This window comes from Lipotes vexillifer, unplaced genomic scaffold (assembly GCF_000442215.2).
Source record: "Lipotes vexillifer unplaced genomic scaffold, Lipotes_vexillifer_v1.1 scaffold743, whole genome shotgun sequence".
Taxonomy (NCBI): domain Eukaryota; kingdom Metazoa; phylum Chordata; class Mammalia; order Artiodactyla; family Lipotidae; genus Lipotes; species Lipotes vexillifer.
In genome coordinates, this window is record NW_006779070.1 from 681,741 (window position 1) to 700,632 (window position 18,892).

General features: G+C 40.9%; 1 protein-coding gene across 1 annotated transcript in view; it reads left to right on the forward strand.

Annotated features, from left to right (window-relative positions):
• USP28 (ubiquitin specific peptidase 28) overlaps positions 1-13,827 on the forward strand; it is a 43,503-nt gene extending 29,676 nt beyond the window's left edge. The window contains exons 13-23 of the mRNA XM_007452209.1: positions 269-486; positions 1,449-1,519; positions 2,911-3,139; positions 5,004-5,198; positions 5,792-5,931; positions 8,071-8,249; positions 8,352-8,430; positions 9,238-9,317; positions 9,884-10,007; positions 11,466-11,661; positions 12,803-13,827. Of these exons, the coding sequence (XP_007452271.1) occupies positions 269-486; positions 1,449-1,519; positions 2,911-3,139; positions 5,004-5,198; positions 5,792-5,931; positions 8,071-8,249; positions 8,352-8,430; positions 9,238-9,317; positions 9,884-10,007; positions 11,466-11,661; positions 12,803-12,978 (1,687 nt within the window). The 3' untranslated portion in view covers positions 12,979-13,827. The remainder of the gene's footprint in view (positions 1-268; positions 487-1,448; positions 1,520-2,910; positions 3,140-5,003; positions 5,199-5,791; positions 5,932-8,070; positions 8,250-8,351; positions 8,431-9,237; positions 9,318-9,883; positions 10,008-11,465; positions 11,662-12,802) is intronic.
• The last annotated feature ends 5,065 nt before the right edge of the window (positions 13,828-18,892 follow it).

Consider the following 18,892-nt stretch of genomic DNA (forward strand, 5'->3'; position numbering starts at 1 on the left):
AACTTGGATACGTTGCTTTATTTCTCTAAATCCTAGGTTTGTAGTTGGTAAAATAGGGATGGTCGTAGTACCTGCCTCATGAGCAAGTTGTGTTAAATGAGATGATGCATGTAAAGGAAAGGTTTGGCTCAGTAACTCTGCAGAGTAAACACTCACTAAGTTATAGCTGTACTTCTCCACGCAGCAGCTTGCTCTAGAAAGCGCATTAATTTAGGCCAAGGCGTATTTTGGAAATCATCATCTGAGCATGTTTTTTATCTTCCTTCAGTACAAGTAAAGAGAGCACGTCTCAAGATGCTGAAAGTACCTTTTCTTCTGAAGGTTCTCTACACAAGTCTAAGGTGGCGAATCAGCCACTTGCACCTTCCCGATCTTCCATGGAAATGCCCTCACACCCAGCTCCTCGAACGGTCACAGATGAGGAGATAAACTTTGTTAAGACCTGCCTTCAGAGGTGGAGGAGCGAGATTGAGCAAGATATACAAGGTCGGCTCTTGCAATACTTCCCAGTATTGAATACTCTTTGCCTTTTCTGTTTGTTTGAATATGTGGAAGTTGGGTACCTTGGGTACATGTCCTGCCATTGCCATGTATACTGTTGAATTGGGGGGATTGTGACCTCTTTGGTACTTTTTGTTCCCTGTGAGATTGGGTCACACACTTCTGTTTTACAGCCATGAAAAGATTCCCCCCTGGATTCCCTCCTCAAAATTTCTGGGAAATCCTGGGTAGCTTGAACACTCATGACACTTACCTTTGGCTGAGAATTTTCTGCATCTGCTGGTTTTCTTTTCCTGTAGTTTATCTGAACTCTGGCTTCAGTTGACCCAAACTTAGAATTTTGTTTTCCTGAATTACCACTTTTAAAGTCTTTCCTACATGAAGTATGCTTTATTGAAGGTTAATGAAGCAAAGAATATGTGAGTAATGCATGCAGTGTAAAATCGTATTATTCAACATTCTGTTCCGAAAACCCTTCGGCCTCGTTGTCTTGTTGCTCAGACTTCCCCTCCTCCCCTTCTTTCTCCTTTTATCTAGGGAGCAGTAAATAAAGGAATAATACAAATCTAGGTTCTTATTCATAGAAATCTGGCCCTGCCTTTTGTTCTGCCTTCTCCTTTCAGGTCCTGTCCCTGGGACATATATTTTACACCCAAGTTCCCCATTAAGGTCTTTTTCTAGAAACTGTTTTCTCTCTAAGAAATTCTGGTGTGAATTATAAGAGGTGATTTTTTAAAAATCTTAGTGTAGTTATATTAAACTAAAAGCCTTTGTAACCTAAAGCTCCACCCACTTTAAAACTGCATCCTCCTTCGTGGTTCATAGAGTGAAGATGAACTGGTCAGAACCCCAGGTGCGGAGAAGCAGTACTCTTTGCAGAGCTAAAGCTGCCTGGGTGACGTGTAATGAAATCATTTTAACTAAGTATTCTTTTTTTTTTGTGACAGATTTAAAGAACTGTGTTGCAAGCACTACCCAGACTATTGAGCAGATGTACTGTGATCCTCTCCTCCGTCAGGTAGAATGAAAGTTGATGGGAAGGTAGTCAAGGCATGTTCTAATGGTGCTAATGGTAGATACAAAAAGAAAAGTTGATGGTTTTCTTTGAAACTGAATGGAAACTTCCCCGAGATATAAAAATAACTTTAGGAAAGAAATAGCTATTATTCTATATTTTAGGCTAAAAACAAGCAATGTATCTTCTGTCACCAACAGAACCTAAAGTATATTTGTTTTGATTCTGCCACATGGTATTTTTTTCATGTATTTGAAAAGTTTGTCATTAAATATTACTAAAAATTCCTCATAAAATGGTAGTTTAAGTAGTGCAGTGGGGGAAACCTGACCAGGGACTGGTTCCCCATCCTTGCCGAAGTACCATGATCCTTCGTGATCCTTTGTTTAGCAGCGTGCTTTCAAGCTTTGTATCTCTAGTAATTCCAAAAGGGAGGTAGGCAGGGCAGAAATTTTAGTTTCCACATATGTTTTTGTTTAGAGTAACGTTCTGGGCATAGAGGGGAAAGAGGCTCCAGTTAGGGGCCTGCCCTCCGCTGGCTTCCGCGTGAACGATAGGCCGCGGGGGGAGAACTCTGTTTCTAGGGTCGCGTGTGGTTGTGTTGCACGGCAGGAATGCATCCTGTAAATCTTGGCTGTTCCCCATTTTCTCTTTTCTATTATTTAAAAATTTCACCACCAGTAAAAACATGTCAGGGTACTCATTAAATGTAAGTTTACTTTGGTTCGATGGCTGACTTTCTTTCACCAGTACTTACTTGGCACTTAAGCATTGCTCTACTTTCCCCATATTGGGGGGGAAAAAAAGGCTTTTCACATGTTGAAACCAACAAGTATGTCGTTAAAAGGGTCTTCGCCCCCAGATAAGTGGATAACTTGCAAGAAGAAATATAGAGACCACGAGACCGACTAATAATGAAATATGCTAACTTAGATTTTGTTAACAAATAAAATAGGCATAGAACAAGATAGCTGCTAAACTTGTTGTAGGTACCAAGTGTGGTAAACATCTTCTCAACATGAGTAGTCATGGTGAGTTTTTAGATAAACTGAGTTTGGAACTCAGGGGGATAAATAGGTCTCAGTTATCTTTCCTTTTAGATCTATAATCATAGGAGTTTAGAGTTGAAAGGGGCCTCAACGAGGTCATCTAGTTCAGTCGTCCGATTTTGAAGATTCAGGAACCAAGACATAATTAGGAGATTCCAAGGCTGTGTTTTTGTTAGTTCATCTTGAATCAACAAGATGTTTTGATGTGAACCTAACATCAAACACATGTATAAACAGGCAGTTTTCTGATGTCTGATAGTTGGGTATACTTTTGAACTTTAGTAACCTAAGTCTTGTCAGATTATTTTGCTTAACCTGCTACAGGAATTGCTTTGTGATTTGCAGGTGCCTTATCGTTTGCATGCAGTTCTTGTTCATGAAGGACAAGCAAATGCAGGACACTACTGGGCCTATATCTATAATCAGCCCCGACAAGTCTGGCTCAAGTACAACGACATCTCTGTTACCGAGTCTTCCTGGGAAGAACTTGAAAGAGATTCCTATGGGGGCCTGAGAAATGTTAGTGCTTACTGCCTGATGTACATTAACGACAAGCTACCTCACTTCAGTGCAGGTAAAAACACCTTAACAGGAGCCAGGGGTGGGGGAAATCTGTACTGCTCAGGGAAGGGAACAATCTTGTAGTTTAAAATAAAAATTTTAACTCAGATTTATTATAAAGTAATAACGTATTTAAAAAATGCAAATAGTATAAAGGAGACTAAAAAGGAAAAATAAATTTGCTTTCCTACTTCTGTCCTCGAGCCCAACGAGTATCCATTCTTAGGTTTCATGTGTAGTCTTCAAGAAACGTTCTATGCAGAGGCTAGATTTTATCTATCGATATCTCTCCCACACCCAGTTTTTCCCCCCAAAGGGGATATTTTTCCATTCTGTTCTGCCTCTTTTTCATTAATTGTTTTTCTTAGTGATCTCTATATTTTTATAAATAGAACCAACTTATTCTTTTCAACAACTGCATAATAATTCCATTGCATGGAATATGTATATAATCTGTTAAACCAGCCTCCCATTGACAGACTTTTAAATTGCCTCTAGTTTTTTTTCTCTTTTAGTGACATTCTTGCACACACATTTTTACACCCTTTGGAGAATAGCTAGATGTTACAAGTGGATTTGCTTGAACAGTTTCATACTTCTCATAATACTACTGCTAATGCTAAGAGCAATCGTAATTATCATTTATGTTGGTACTTTACTCCTTATTGCACGCTTTCAAACTTTATTTCTCTAATAACTTATAACTCTAAAAGGGAGGTAGGCAGGGCAGGAATTCTTATCACCCACATTTTCCAGCTGAGGTTCTGCACTTGGCTGGAGTCTTATAGCCAGTAAATATTCTGATTCCAGGTTCTGTGCTGTTTTCCATTTATATTACTCTCTCTTTCTTTCTTCCTTTCACATCTGAGATCATGGAAGGCATCTTCTTTTAGTGTTCAAACTTCACTGTGTTGCATAAGTAAGAAAACACATAAGGCATTTTGTCCGGGCAGCAAATGATCTTTCTGATTTGTTAGTGTGTGCTTGAGGGATAAGCGATGGAGGGAATGATCACTTAACGGTAACTGATCTTCATAATTGCATGTTTGCAGTGTGAAAGCAGGAACAGCTGCTCGTGGGAGTTACTGTACAAATAATTGTGCTGGCTGTTGGTGGTATATAGGGGCCTTGTTGTTACACGTATGGCTCATTTTTATATTACAGAAACAGACAAAAAGTGGGAACTGTCATTTGCTTAGTGAAAAGACTAGTTAACATCAACCAGTACGTGGATGTGCTATTCTGCTGTAGGTTTTTATGTTTTGCTTTGGTCACAGGGTTAGAGATGAGATTTAATATGTCCTTGATATCCTTGCCATTTTTCATCATAGCCTTTAATGAACCAGGTATTACTGACCATCTAACCTTTGTATCAGTTTGCTTTCTTATAGCACTTGATTGTGTGAAACTTAAGGCGGTATAAATGTCTTGGAATTCATCTCTAACCATCTTGAGATGGATATTCTTATCAGTAATAGGAGCATTGGTTACACTGATAAAACTATCTACCTTGAAATGTCCATTGGATCTAATGATTTTCTCAATTTCCAAGAAATGTTTGGTTTGTTCTTGCTACTTTGTCACTGATTGGCCTCTACTCCAAATCCTTAGTCATTATCGTCGATTGATTCGTTTAACAAATATTCAATGTGCCTACCTACTGATATGCCAGGCACTGTTACTGGGGTGCTGTGACTGTTGGCCTGATATTCTCAGTACTTCAGATGGATTATGTACGTGTGTATGTATTTTTCATTAGGAGTAAGAAAAAAAGGCAAAGTGTCTTATTTTCTTTCTTTCTGGAAAGGACCTTTGGATTCCTTGAGACCTTTTGCTTGGTGGAACTTCGTTTAAACTCTGTCTTTGTTCTTCCTCAGAGGCGGCCCCGAATGAATTAGATCAGATGTCAGGAGAAGTGGAAGCCCTCTCTGTTGAACTGAAGCATTACATTCAGGAAGATAACTGGAGGTTTGAGCAGGAAGTAGAGGAGTGGGAAGAAGAGCAGTCTTGCAAAATCCCTCAAATGGAGTCTTCCACCAGCTCAGCATCACAGGATTTCTCTCCATCACAAGGTACCTGAGAAGGGCGTCTATGCCGGTGATCTGGTGGGATTCATGCGGCACTCCAGTAGCCAGTCCCGTGCACTTCACCTGAGTGAGCCGTGCCACGGTCTGCACACTGGAGTTCAGATAGAGGTGGTGTCGCACAACCTGACGGCCTAGCCCGTGGCTCTAGACCGTCATTTCTGCTGAGCAGAAGTAAGAGCAGAAAGACTAGCTTCCTGTACTTTCACTCTGTTTAGTTTTTTGCTTATTTCCCAGGTTGCAGGAGAAACTACGTAGGATTAATAGGAAGATTTTATGAAAACTATTCTCCCAAGGTGATCTTCCTAACAGATGGTTGTTTGTAGGAAGGCTTCTTGGCATAAAGAAATATGACAGCATCAGGAGCACATTAAACTTTACAGCATCATCAGTGGCTTCTTGCTAAAGTAGCCATTTCTTTTAGTCACTAGTTTCTAGGGGAAATTTGCATAGGGTTTTTTAAAAAGCTTTGTTGGAAGGTTTGCACGTGAAACTTTGTATCAGTCCTGCTTGCCTTTTACAGAGTGTTCTAGAGGTTACTTCTCATCAGATGCTAATTCCTTTGTGTGGTTCTTTATCAGAGTCTTCAGTCGCCTCTTCCCACGGGGCTCGCTGCTTGTCCTCCGAGCATGCCGTGATCGTGAAGGAGCAGACCGCCCAGGCTATTGCAAACACGGCACGCGCCTACGAGAAGAGTGGTGTGGAAGCAGCGTTGAGTGAGGTGAGAATGGCTTAGAAGCCCAAGTGCAAGAGGGGTGGGCTCTTGGCAATAACGGCCACAGCTTCTCGCATTTCTGTTATCCTGTGCCTGCTGCATTTAACCAATCCCTCTTTATTTCTTCTGTTTTTTTCTTACTCTTTCTCTCCATTCTGCTGCCACAGCTTAAGGAAGCTGAACCCCAGAAGCCCATGTCCCAGGAAACAGACCTTGCAGAGCAGCCCGAGCAGCCCGCACAGGCTCATGACGCAGAGTCTGCTGCCCAGCCTAATGCTGAGGTCTCTGAAGTCGAGATTCCCAGTGTGGGAAGGATTCTGGTTAGATCTGATGCAGATGGATATGATGAGGAGGTACAGAGATGAGTCAGGGTTTAGCTGTCTGTTGTCAGTCTTGTATTTCCTTCTCACGTGACTGAATATAGTTGTGTGAGGTGTTTGGCAATAGTTACTGTTTTCTCATTGACGCAAATAATGGGCGAGAGGGCCTATCTCAGTTACCACTGTACACTGCTGCCAGTATATATCTACCCAGACCTGTCCTTATGAGGGCCGCTGCAGAGTCCAGATGGCTCAGAAAGGCAGAATTTAGTTTTTTGTTTGGTATTATGAGCAAAGAAATTGCCTTTAGGAGTCTTTGTCTTTGGTCATATTAGTCCATTGTGTCTCCTCCAAATATAAAGTTTTCAGTTGTCTAGTGAGCAAAAAAACAGATGTGACTTGAAGGTGTTTTTAATTCTGAAGCTTTAGGGAGAAGCTGTAGAATCCCAGGTTGTTCGTTGTCTGCCGCCTGTACAGTTGTCACCACACACTAACTGTTGGGACTCCTGTCCTCAGGTTTCTCTTTTTTCCTGTGGGGCATTTTTTTTAATCATTGTAAAAGTTTCACTTTGTAAAGTGTTATTTGTGTATCCCCTAGTTTCCAGACTGTTTAAAATGTGCTCTTCATCCTAGTAAAACTCTAAAATACTGGTGTATTTAGGATATACACCCAAATTGTAGAACTCAGTTGGAACTCTCGCCTCAGACACTTCCCCTCTGAGAGTTGTAATTTAACTCGATTCTCTAGCAGCACCGCATCGCAGGTATTTTTAGACATACATCTTTATTCATTGGCTAAATTAGAGAGAATATGTAGGAGTAGCTTGTCTTGGGCAAAGTCTTGACATTGTGCAGAGGGCCAGGGCTGTGAATGTGTGTAGGACCCGGTGTGTGAGCCTTGCCTCGCAGCGGGTTCCAGCCACGGAGCACGCTGCCATGCTTCCCTGCAGCCGACTGTTCACCTTTCTTTCATACAGTCTTCTTTTGAACCTTTCTTCTCTCCTTTTTCTCTCTGTTTTGTGCCCTCTTGTGGTAGGTGATGCTGAGCCCTGCCATGCAAGGGGTCATCCTGGCCATAGCCAAAGCCCGTCAGACCTTTGACCGAGATGGGTCTGAAGCTGGGCTTATTAAGGTATCTCTGTTTTTTGAATTCTCATCCTTATACCACAGGTGTCATAATACGGGGCAGTAATTTCCTTAGATGCTAAAAAACGGGATTAAAAGGTTTTCATCGAAGTAAAACATAGAACTTCCTTTCCTGCCCAGCTAATGACCCACCCACCTCACAGCACTGATGGCTTCTCCTCTCTTGGCACTGAGGCGGCTTTGGTGTTCTGTGTTACACCTGGCCTGGAGGGCTTGTTATTGTTCTTAGGAACCGTCTGTTCATAAAGCTGTGAATGGGACCTTGCCTTTGTAATTTGGGGGCCATAATATAAGAATGAAGGCCATGCTTTTTAAGGTACTTGAATAAAATGTAAGGTACTCGAAGAAATTGCATTCATGTGGATTTTTAAATTTCAGGTCCTTGGTACTCAAGGATATGCCTGAAACAATTAAAACTAAGTATTTGTTTTTCTGAGAACTTTATGAGGAAGATGAGTTTCTTGTGAGTACAGTATGTCTTTGGTGCCAGAGGAGTTTTATCCTTATGAAATGAAAGAAACTTTCAGATTCCATAGTTGCCTCTGTCATGTCTCAGTAAGAAGGACTTCTCAGAAGTCTTCTTAGAGTGATGAAAACCTCTGTAGCGCTTAGGCGTCAGTTTCTGTGTGTAGAAGGTCACAGTGTGCGCTCTTCTAACCACCGATTCTGTCTTCAACAGGCATTCCATGAAGAGTACTCCAGGCTCTATCAGCTCGCCAAAGAGACCCCCACCTCTCACAGTGATCCTCGACTCCAGCATGTGCTTGTCTACTTCTTCCAGAACGAAGCGCCGAAAAGGGTAGTAGAGCGGACGCTTCTGGAACAATTTGCAGACAAAAATCTGAGCTATGATGAAAGGTGAGGAGGGGCTGCCTCGGTGAACCACCCTTCCTTCTGGGTCTGGCTTGACTCACTCCTCTGAAGGGGGAGCTTTCATTGCTTTCTGAACTTTGTTCACAGGTCAATCAGTATTATGAAAGTGGCTCAAGCGAAATTGAAGGAGATTGGTCCAGATGACATGAATATGGAGGAGTACAAGGTGAGATCTTCTCTTTACATCTACAAAGCAAACACATTAAGGCCAGACCAACAATTTTATGTTATCACAGACTGACCATCCACCGCCCAGCCCCCAAAGAAAGCTGGATGAGAATGAATGAATGATCTTTTCTTACCCTTAGAATGGCCAGTTTCTTTATTCCATTGTTGTGTTAGACTTAATCAGCACTTCATTTCTCTTAAATACCCACTTTAGCCCTGTTCTGGGCAATAAAATTCTTGAATTCATGGCTTTGGTTTGCTTTAAATAATTTAGTTCTCTAACATTTCTATATCTGAAATTAGATTCTTACACATTAAAATGCATGCATGACTACAGATTTTCAAAAAAGGCATCGTGTTGTAGGAAAGACACTGTCCTGTGCCACCTAAAGTATGTCACCACCCCCACTGAGCTTAGTGTTGTTCCGTGAGGTTGGAATGGCCGTGTCCCTCCGTCTTCCGTCATCTGGATGGTTTTGTCAGAACTCGGGAGGCCGTTCATTTATACCAGAACTGAATGACTTTGACGTGGGTATTGGAAATTAAGATCCTAAATTCTAAAGCTCATATGAAATGAGTATTTCTGTTCCTTGGTGGAAGGAGCAGGACATGGAAAGTTAAGGTCAACGGTAGACGTTAATTCTAAACGTCGAATACTTTATTATCTGAAAGCCTTTGTGTCTCCTGTTTCTGTGCCTGGCCATATGTGCTCGGTGAGTATCTGTACTGAGTTTGCAGTTTACTGTGGCGGGACGGGTACAAGTAGTGGTGGTCATAATCGTGAATGGCTGTCATTCCTTTTCAGAAGTGGCATGAAGATTACAGTTTGTTTCGAAAGGTATCTGTGTATCTCCTGACAGGCCTGGAACTCTATCAGAAAGGAAAGTAAGTTGGCCTCTTATGTCACTGAGATTACTGGTCAGGACACTTATTTATTGATGCCTACCAGGAATTCAGAAGACCACAGTACCTTCACCCCCCTTCTCACATGTACCCTGTGCCTCTACCTTTTTCCAGTGTTTCACTTCACTTTTGCTCTGAACATCACACATGTTTTTTTCATCCTTTACATAATGATAGATTTCTTAGTTGAGAGATATAATGGCCAGGTTTTCTTTGTGAGAAGTGGAAATGAACTCAGAAAGTGAATTTTAAGAGTTGGCGTGGACCTTAGTGAGCCTCTCGTCCACTTCTTTGTTTTAGAGTTGGGAGAAACAGAAGCCCGGGGAAGTTCCATGATTTGCCTTGGGTTTCTCGGCCAGTTTGCAGAGGAGCTGAGACTGGCTGTGGTCTTTGGCCCTCAGGCTTTTCCCAGTGCTCCATGCTGCCTCCATCATTAAGACTTTTCCATCATTTCAGCCAGTTGCATTCTTGTATTAGGGAACAGTGGGGACTAAGCCCTGGATTTGACGAAGGAGCGCTGAGCTGTTTTTTATCTACCACTTTCTAAGGTACCAAGAGGCGCTTTCCTACCTGGTGTACGCCTACCAGAGCAATGCCGCTCTGCTGGTGAAGGGGCCCCGGCGGGGCGTGAAAGAGTCGGTGATCGCTTTATACCGAAGAAAATGCCTTCTGGTTTGTACTGGTTGTAAAGCCTTACGACTTTTTAATTATTCTGTTGTGTTTACCTCTGCTCCTTGAAGCCGTGAAGAAATACAACTTAAAAATATCTCCAACAGGTTTTAGATTTTTCCAAACTCTGAAGAGTAGTTTTACATGGAAACAAATTATTTTAAGTTACTGCAGTGAATGTCATTCTTCTTCCACCCCTGATAGAAGTTAGGTGAGAATCACTTATCCCCATTTCGGTGCCCTTTCTATGTACTGCATTATAGCTTTTATCACGTGGCCTGTCTACTAGATTGTGAGTTCCTGAGCGCAGATCGTCTTCTTATTCAGCTGTTTCCTCAGTGTCTGGCCCAGAGTAAACATGTAAGAAATGTGTGTTTTTCCTGTGTTCCCTGCGAAGCTAGTAGATGAGAGTTCTAGTGACTTCTAAAGAGATGCCAGTTTTGTTTTTTAAAGGTATGAACCATCAGGATTGGTCCTGCCATTCTGTTAATATCCTCATCATACACCACTGGAGATCCGTCCTGACCTATTTTGCATTTGGCCGCCATGTGGGAAGGAGACCCATATCCCCTCCGCCTCCCCAGGGGTTCCTGCAGGTGCTTGTCCTTCAGAAACTACAGAGGCGGCTTTCCCAGACCCACGTGCTTGCCTTTAGCCTCTCTGGCACCCGGCAGGATCACCCTTCTCGGGAGGAGTCAGGCCAGCATTTCTCCCACTGCTTCTGTTAATACCAAGTGGAGGGGATTAAGTCATGACATGTATTTATCTCAGAAGCTTCATTTTCTGATTAGACTTGGGTTCCTGCATCAGTTATAGGTATGGCAGGGCACTTCGAAGCTAAAAAAAGGGCCTTGTAGATTTGATGGACTTAAATTTTAGTAAAGACATGATTTTATTTTTTAAATCACCAAACACAGATGACATTTTGAATGTCCCACTCAGCTGCCACAGGGAGACAGTACTAGGGATTTAGATTCTTTCCACCTCTGGCTCTCAACCCCCAGTGTGCGTCAGAATCGCCTAAGGAGCTTTCACATGGTTGGGAGCAGGCGTCTCCCCAGACAGTTAAACCAGAGTCTCCTGGGGCGGCGCCTGGGCGCCAGCTTGCCTTCTGCAGGTGATTCTGATGTTCAGTGAAGATTGAGAACCATTGAATAGGCCTTTTGATAGAAGCGGCTGTTAAATATGACCTTGACTTGTACGTTTAGGCCACTGGGTCAGAGACTTTGCTGCATTCGGATCACCTTGGGAGCCTTAAAAAAAAAAAATCCCAGCGCCCAGGTCACCCCAAATGCCAGTCAGTCAGCTTGCTTGGGTTGGGGCATCGGTAGTTTTTCGAGATCCCCAGGCATTTCCAGTGTACAGTGAAGTTTGGGAAGTGCTTGTTTAGGCTCTTCTAAAATAGATATTTATCTTCTCTTTCAGACTTTTATTTTTGTTCACTCTGTTTCTTATCTATAGGAGCTGAATGCCAAAGCGGCTTCTCTCTTTGAAACAAATGATGAGCACTCTGTAACAGAGGGTATTAATGTGATGAATGAGTTGATCATTCCCTGCATTCACCTTATCATTAATAACGACATCTCCAAGGATGACTTGGATGCCATTGAGATCATGAGAAACCACTGGTGCTCTTACCTTGGGCAAGATATTGCAGGTGTGTTGTTGTTGCCGCTTCCGATAATTTCTAAGGCCCTTGAGAATTCTAGAAATCGCAGTGGACTCAGTTTGTAGTACCAGTTGTCAAACCATTTTAAGGCACTGGAATCCCCTAGAATATACAGGAGTCAAAAGTACATCTACTCTATTGAAACAAGGAATGGGAGCCTGCACCCCTGTCCTTCTTAGCCTCCCCTTACCTCCTCTGTGGCTGCTGAATCACCTCCACATCCAGCCAGCCAGCTCTGTTTGAAATAAATCACTGCTCTCCAGGAATGTCAGACTGTTGTTACTTTTTCATCTGCCGAAATCTGAACTTTAATTTTATAGTTTAAAAATAAAAATCTATGTATGCAGCTTGATTACCTGTTGGTGCCATAATTAAATTTTCCTGTGACTTGAAGTTGCAAGACATGAACATATTATTAACTATGATGCTTTCAAGGTTAACAAAGTAGTAAATGGAACATCTGTGCATGTCCAAAGCATTTTGGAGAGGGAGCCTAAAACTAGGTATTTTTAGGTGAGTTTGATAGATTTAGAAAGTTGCTATGTATCCTAATACGAATCCTCTTTGTTAGTTTCTCACTGATGTAGAGATATTCTATTGACCTGTTAAAGTGTTCAAGTTTATAATATGTATTGAAAAATTCTATAATAATTAGTAGCTATGAATTTTGTTTTAATGTCTTCAGTTTTTATTTAGACCATGTGTGATATATAGCTTTACATAATGCTGTGTACATGCTGGTATATTTTAATTACTTGAAGGAAAAGAGCAGCATTATGTTTATGGCAGTAGTATACTTACGGTACATTATATCTATGGTACTTTCTCAAATTTTAAAGGATGACTTATTGGAAGACGTGTCCATAATGAAGTGAATATATAGTGTTGTTCTGCCACACGTCACATGGCTTAAAACAGTGACCTAAAACTTTGGTATATTTGGCAAATAGGTCTTTGCTACTGGTTTGGCCTGAAGGAATCATCATTTGTCATTAGCTGACCGGAACAATGCTTTAACCTTTCAGGTTGGGTGATAGCTATATGAAAGACCTTCTCCTATCATTGCAGACTTAGTTTTTACTCAGAGGTTTATTTAGCTGTAAAGTAACCATCCATTTTTCCTCCACAGAAAATCTGCAGCTGTGCTTAGGGGAGTTTCTACCCAGACTTCTAGATCCTTCTGCAGAAATCATTGTCTTAAAGGAGCCTCCAACTATTCGACCCAATTCGCCCTATGACCTTTGTAGCAGGTTTGCAGCTGTCATGGAGTCAATTCAAGGAGTGTCAACTGTGACAGTGAAATAAGCCCCCACGTGTTCAAGTCCCATCCTGGTCTTTGGTTGACTGCCTGTTGCACAGAAGTCTGTTGTCACAGTGTTTACCTTGGAAAGGGAATTAGGTGGAAAAGTAAGATTCAGATCCAGACCCCAACCATACTGTGTATGTAAAGAAGGACTGAAAATAAAATTGCACTTTTTAGGTACAGAATCATAAAAGCGATTTCACCAAAAAAGGCAGGAACCAGTGTATTAAGGTATTGATTTATGGCAGAAGACCTGAAATGCCTCTTGTACCTACAGGCGTGCTTGGGCTTTTCTAAGCCTCTTGACACTTTTAAAATTATCCTTCAGGCATAAGTATTTTTGACAGCAGAGTAGAAGGATGATTCATCAGAACCTGAACCATATGAACAGCTACTAGCTATTTTATCAAATACAGATGACATTAAAAAATTCTTAACTGCAAGAGAGGAGAAGTATACACCTTGCCTGGCTCTTGACAGGAGATGACAAAATAGGTTGTTGATGAACCACTACCCTTTCACACGTGGGTAGAACATAATTATGGTCATGCATGTGGCAGTAAGATGTTCAAAAGTCAAAAGAATGCTGCCTCTCCTTTCTTTCTTCTCTCTCTTTTATTTTATATTTTTAAATAAACCAGAAAACCTCATACTCAGTCCTGAGTGAAAGAAAGGAAAGCATTAAGGACTTCAGACGGAGTAACAGTGCTGTGGAACTTGACTAAAGATCACGTTCTCATAGTTAACCATTTAGGTAAAATTTTCTAGTGTCTGAAAATTGTCAAAACCCATGTCTAAGGCTGCTGCTGGCCCAGAAGAACATTTTGATGCCCCTCCCCTTTTTTGCTTTTAAAAAATGAGGGATGTGGGTTTGTAAAAAGAAAAAAAAAAATTCTATATATATATATGTATATGTATATGTAGAGAGAGAAATATCCCCTGTTGATCATTTTTAAAAGGCTCCAAATTGGGTATCCAAATTTTAAGATTAGCGAGGGAATCGTGGGAGGGAAAAACGCTTACTACAACAATGCAGATTTTATAAATGTGCAATAAAAGTATTTGTTTTACCTTTGGTGTGCAGTATGGCCTTCATTTAAATATATATTTTCTATTTTGGAAATAGATGGACTCAATAAGCATTTCTCATGTTTCAGTTTTCCTTCTTGAAAAGAAAAAGGCAGATTAGAGCGTTGAGAAGCTTGATGGGGATGAAAGGCAGTGGTCACTTCTTGAGCAGCACCTAGTGGTGACTGATCTCTTTTCATCTCATTTGCTAGTTGCATTGCATGTAAGTGTATCCACTTGGTAATTTTTCTGATTTAGAAGGCAAAAAAATTATTTTCTTGAAACCAAATTCTTATATTTTGGTTAAATTAATGGTTAGGCCATCTTTTACAGTTATTCAGAGGTGCTTTTGTGTTTTAAAGCTCACTGCAAAGATCTGTTTCATGGGAAATTGATCAATTTTCTTACCCATTGATTACCTTTTACTATTTAAAATTCTAGGCAGTAGCACCATTTGCCCTCCGCTTTTAAATACCTGTCATTACTGATTACTGTGCACAGTTATATAACAACCCTGGGATGAAAATGGGGACTGTGGTTTGCCCAAGGTCATAGGTGTCCTAAGTAGTGGAGCCAGGACACTAACCCTTGGTGTGTCTCACTTCATAGCCTGTGCTATTAACAACTGCTTGACTGCCCTTGGAAGTCTTGTAAAATCTTTTGCTTTGTACCTTTCCACATTAGTTATTTCCTGATGAGCTTTTGAGAACCTGCAGTTGGTGAAGAAAGGAACAGCTGTACATCTGTAGTGTTGGATCCACTCAGACCACCATGGCGGGTACTGGTGCTGCCTTAGGTACAGCTTAGTTTCTTTCAGGGTGAGCAAACTGTCTCAAGCTAAGAATGGCTTTACTTATTTAAAGGGTTGTGAAAAAGAAGGATGAGGGGAAGGGATATTGGGGGTTGGGTGGGAGAAAGAACCAGTGTGACCCTTAATCAGAAATGACTTCAAGAGTTTGGGGGCTTCCCTGGTGGCGCAGTGGTTGAGAGTCCGCCTGCCGATGCAGGGTACACGGGTTCGTGCCCCGGTCTGGGAAGATCCCACATGCCGCGGAGCGGCTGGGCCCGTGAGCCATGGCCGCTGAGCCTGCGGCATCCGGAGCCTGTGCTCCGCAGCGGGAGAGGCCAAAAAAAAAAAAAAAAAAAGAGTTTGGGCAGGGCGCTTGACCTCAGCATAAATTCCCTGGAGACTGGGTTTAGCCTTTCCCTGGTTAACTGGAATTGCAATCCTTTTCCATTGGGGTTTGTTGATTAGCTCTTTCAAGAACTATGGAGCATATAAACTCATTGTTACCCTACCCACTTCAAGAAAGAGGTGTGAAGTGGATACATAGAACAATTTAAACAATGAATGAAGAAGAGGCAAGGGTTGAATGAAGGGCTGGGATGTAGCAGGGATAGGATAGAAGGGAGAATTAACTGCAGCTGTAGTTAACTCATTTTCCTTGCTCGGTTTATTATATTTCATTGAATGAATATACCTTACAGGTTATTATGCTAATTGTCATTTGAGTGTTTCCAGTTTTTGGCTGCTACCCATAATGCTACCAGGAACGTTCATGTACATGTCTTTTGATGCGCCCAAGAATGTGTTTCTGTTGGTATGTAATTCTGAGTGGAATTACTGGATCATTAGAATATATGGGTCATAGGAATAGGTAGATGTATCTTTATTAGGTTCTACCAGACAGCTTTCTGAAGCGGTTATACCAATTTAAACTCCTACCAGCAGTTTATAAGAGTTCCAGTTGCCCCATATCCTTGTCAAGATTTGATTTTGTCAGTATTTTTAATATAGCCATTCTGGTAGACTTGTGATGATATCATTTTGATTTGCACTTCCCTGTGTCAGCTGAAGAAAAATGCACAACCTACAAGTTGCAAGTTATGTTTTATTTAGGGACCTTACTGAGGACTGTGGCCCTGGAGGCATCCTCTCAGATAGCTCTGAGGAACTGTTCCAAAGAGGTAAGGGAGGGAAAAACATGTAGTTGAACATTAAAAAGACTACTACTAATCTCAAAACCACCAGACATTTCAAGTTAATGATTTTAGTGCCTTTCTACCTGTGAGAAGATGCGAGCCTCATTGAAATTATTCCTTAGACATGCATCTTAACTATCTAGGGCCAGTATCCTGTTTTTCTCTGTCCTGAATTCCCCTCAGGGTGCACCATCAGGGCTGGCTGCAGTGGCTGATGACTTGATGGTGGGCAACATTCCTCTTTTTCCTGGGATGGCAGGCAACATTCTTTTGTCCACATCTGTGTCCTAAGGATGTCCAGCATCTCTTAATATACTTATTGGCCTTTGGCTATTCTCTTTTTTGAAATACGTATTTAAGTCTTTTGCCCACTGTGTTTTTTCTTTTCCTTAGTGATTTTTAGGAGTTTTTTGAAAATATAGTCCAGTTATGGAAACTTTTTTGGTTGTATGCATTGCCTATATCTTCTCCCACTCTGGCTTTTCATTTGATGTCTTTGGGTGAAAACAAGTTTTTAATGTTAAGGTTGTCTAGTTTATCAGTCTTTTCCTTCATGGTTAGTGCTACTGTGCCCTATTGAGGAAATTCTTTCCAAGGTCATAAAGATATTCTGTGTTATCTTCCAGAAGTGTCACTGTTTTACCCTTCACATTTAGTGGACTGACACTCACCATTTATTGGAAACATTTTGTGTTTCCCAGTGCTATGCCTTTGTCATAAGGTGTCTATGTAGGGTTCTGCTTCTGGGCTCTTTTGTCTGTTCTATTGGCCTGTTTGTCTGCTTGTACCAATATCACATTGTCCTAATTAGTGTAGCTTTATAAGTCTTGACATCTGGTACAATAAATTGTCCAGTTTTGGACATCTTCAATATCATCTTGGCTATTCTTGATTTTTTTTATATTTCCATATAAACTTTAGAATCCGTTTGTCAATTTCACACATGCATACACAAATCTCCAGGGATTTTGATGTGGTTTATAGTGACTATAGATAATTTGAAGAGAATTGACATCTGATCTATGAACATTGTATATACTTTTTATTTAGGTTTTCCTCAGATTCTGCATAAAGGTCTTCCAGCTCTTTCATGAGATTTATTCCTGGATCTTTGATGTTTTTCAACCTATTGTAAATGCTGTGATTTTTTAAAATTCCATTTTTAATTGTTTGTTGCTGACATCTAGAAACAAATTAATGTTTTTATCTCAAGCCTGTAAGAATTACTTATTAATTGAAATAGTTTATCAGGTTTTTTTTTTAGATCTTCTGTATACGCTATGTTATCTCTGAATGATGACTTTTATTTCAGGTCCTTACAACGTTTCTTTTTCTTGACTGGTCACACTAGGACCTCTGGTATAATGCTGAATAGAAGTGGTGATAGTGGGTGTCATTATCCCCCCCCCCCCCATATCAGGGAGAAAGTTTTCAGTATTTCACCATACTGTAGGCTTTTTATAAATTCCGTTTATTAGATAAAGAAAGATTCCTTTTATTCTGAGTTTGAGTTTATTTTACATTATGAATGGGTGTTGAAATTTATCAAATGCTTTTTCTTTATCTATTGAAATGATTACATGGGTCTTTTCCTTTACTCTGTTCATGTGTGAATTACATTTAGTAATTTTAAACCAACCATGTTGCCAGAAGAAACTGAATTTGATCGTGATAGATTTTTTATATGCATATGGAATTTTTTCATATTCTATTCAGGACTTTTGCATGTATATTCATGAGAGAGATTGGCCTTTAATTTTCTTTTCTTGTAATGTTCTTATCAAAGTTTTGGTGTAGATTATTCTGGCCTTATTGCATGAGTTGGGATGTTCTCTCATTTTCTATGCTCTGAAAGAGTTTGTATAAGATAGGATTATTTCTTCCTTAATTTCTGGCAGAATTCATTGTTGAAGCCATCTGATCCCAGAGTTGTTTTTTTGTGTGTTTTGAAAAGATGCTTTTAATTATAGATTCAGCTTCTTTTATACATTTAGGGTTTTCAGACTTTTTTTGGTTACTCCTTGTGTCAGTTTTGGAAAATTATTAGAAATTTGTCCAAAAAAAGAGAAATATGTCCATTTCGTCTAAAATTTAAAATTTACTTGGCAAAAAGTTTATAATAACGCCTCGGGCCTCCCTGGTGGCGCAGTGGTTGAGAGTCCGCCTGCCGATGCAGGGGATACGGGTTCGTGCCCCGGTCCGGGAGGATCCCACATGCCGCGGAGCGGCTGGGCCCGTGAGCCATGGGCGCTGAGCTTGCGCATCCGGCAACGGGAAAGGCCACGACAGTGAGAGGCCCACATATCGCAAAAAAAAAAAAAAAAAAATAACGCCTCGTGTGTGTGTGTGTGTGTGTGTGTGTGTGTGTTTAATGGCTCCAGGATCTTAGTAATGTCCCCCTTTTCATTACTGATACTGGGTGGCACGTATCTTCTTTTGTTTTTGGTTAGTATTTCCAGAGGTTTATTGGTCTTCTCAAACAACTTTATTTTGTTTTTATTTATTTTTCTCTTTTGTAAGTTTTTTCCTGCCTTTCTATTTATTTATTTTTGGCCATGCCATGAGGCTTGTGGGATCTTAGTTCCCCGACCAGGGATCGAACCCGTGCCCCCTGTAGTGGAAGCACAGAGTGTAACCACTGGACCTCCAGGGAATTCCCTTTTCTACCTTTTTAATTCAGAGCTCTTCAGCAATGATTCCTAACCCTGGTCACCAATCCAGAATCAGCTGTCACTTTAAAAATCCCGGTTGCCAAGGCCTCAACCCTGCAGATATGGACTAATTAGACTTCCCTGGACCCCAGATGCTTTTATGCTCGGAATGCCTCACAGGTGATTCTGATAAACATACAGTCACAGCTGAGAA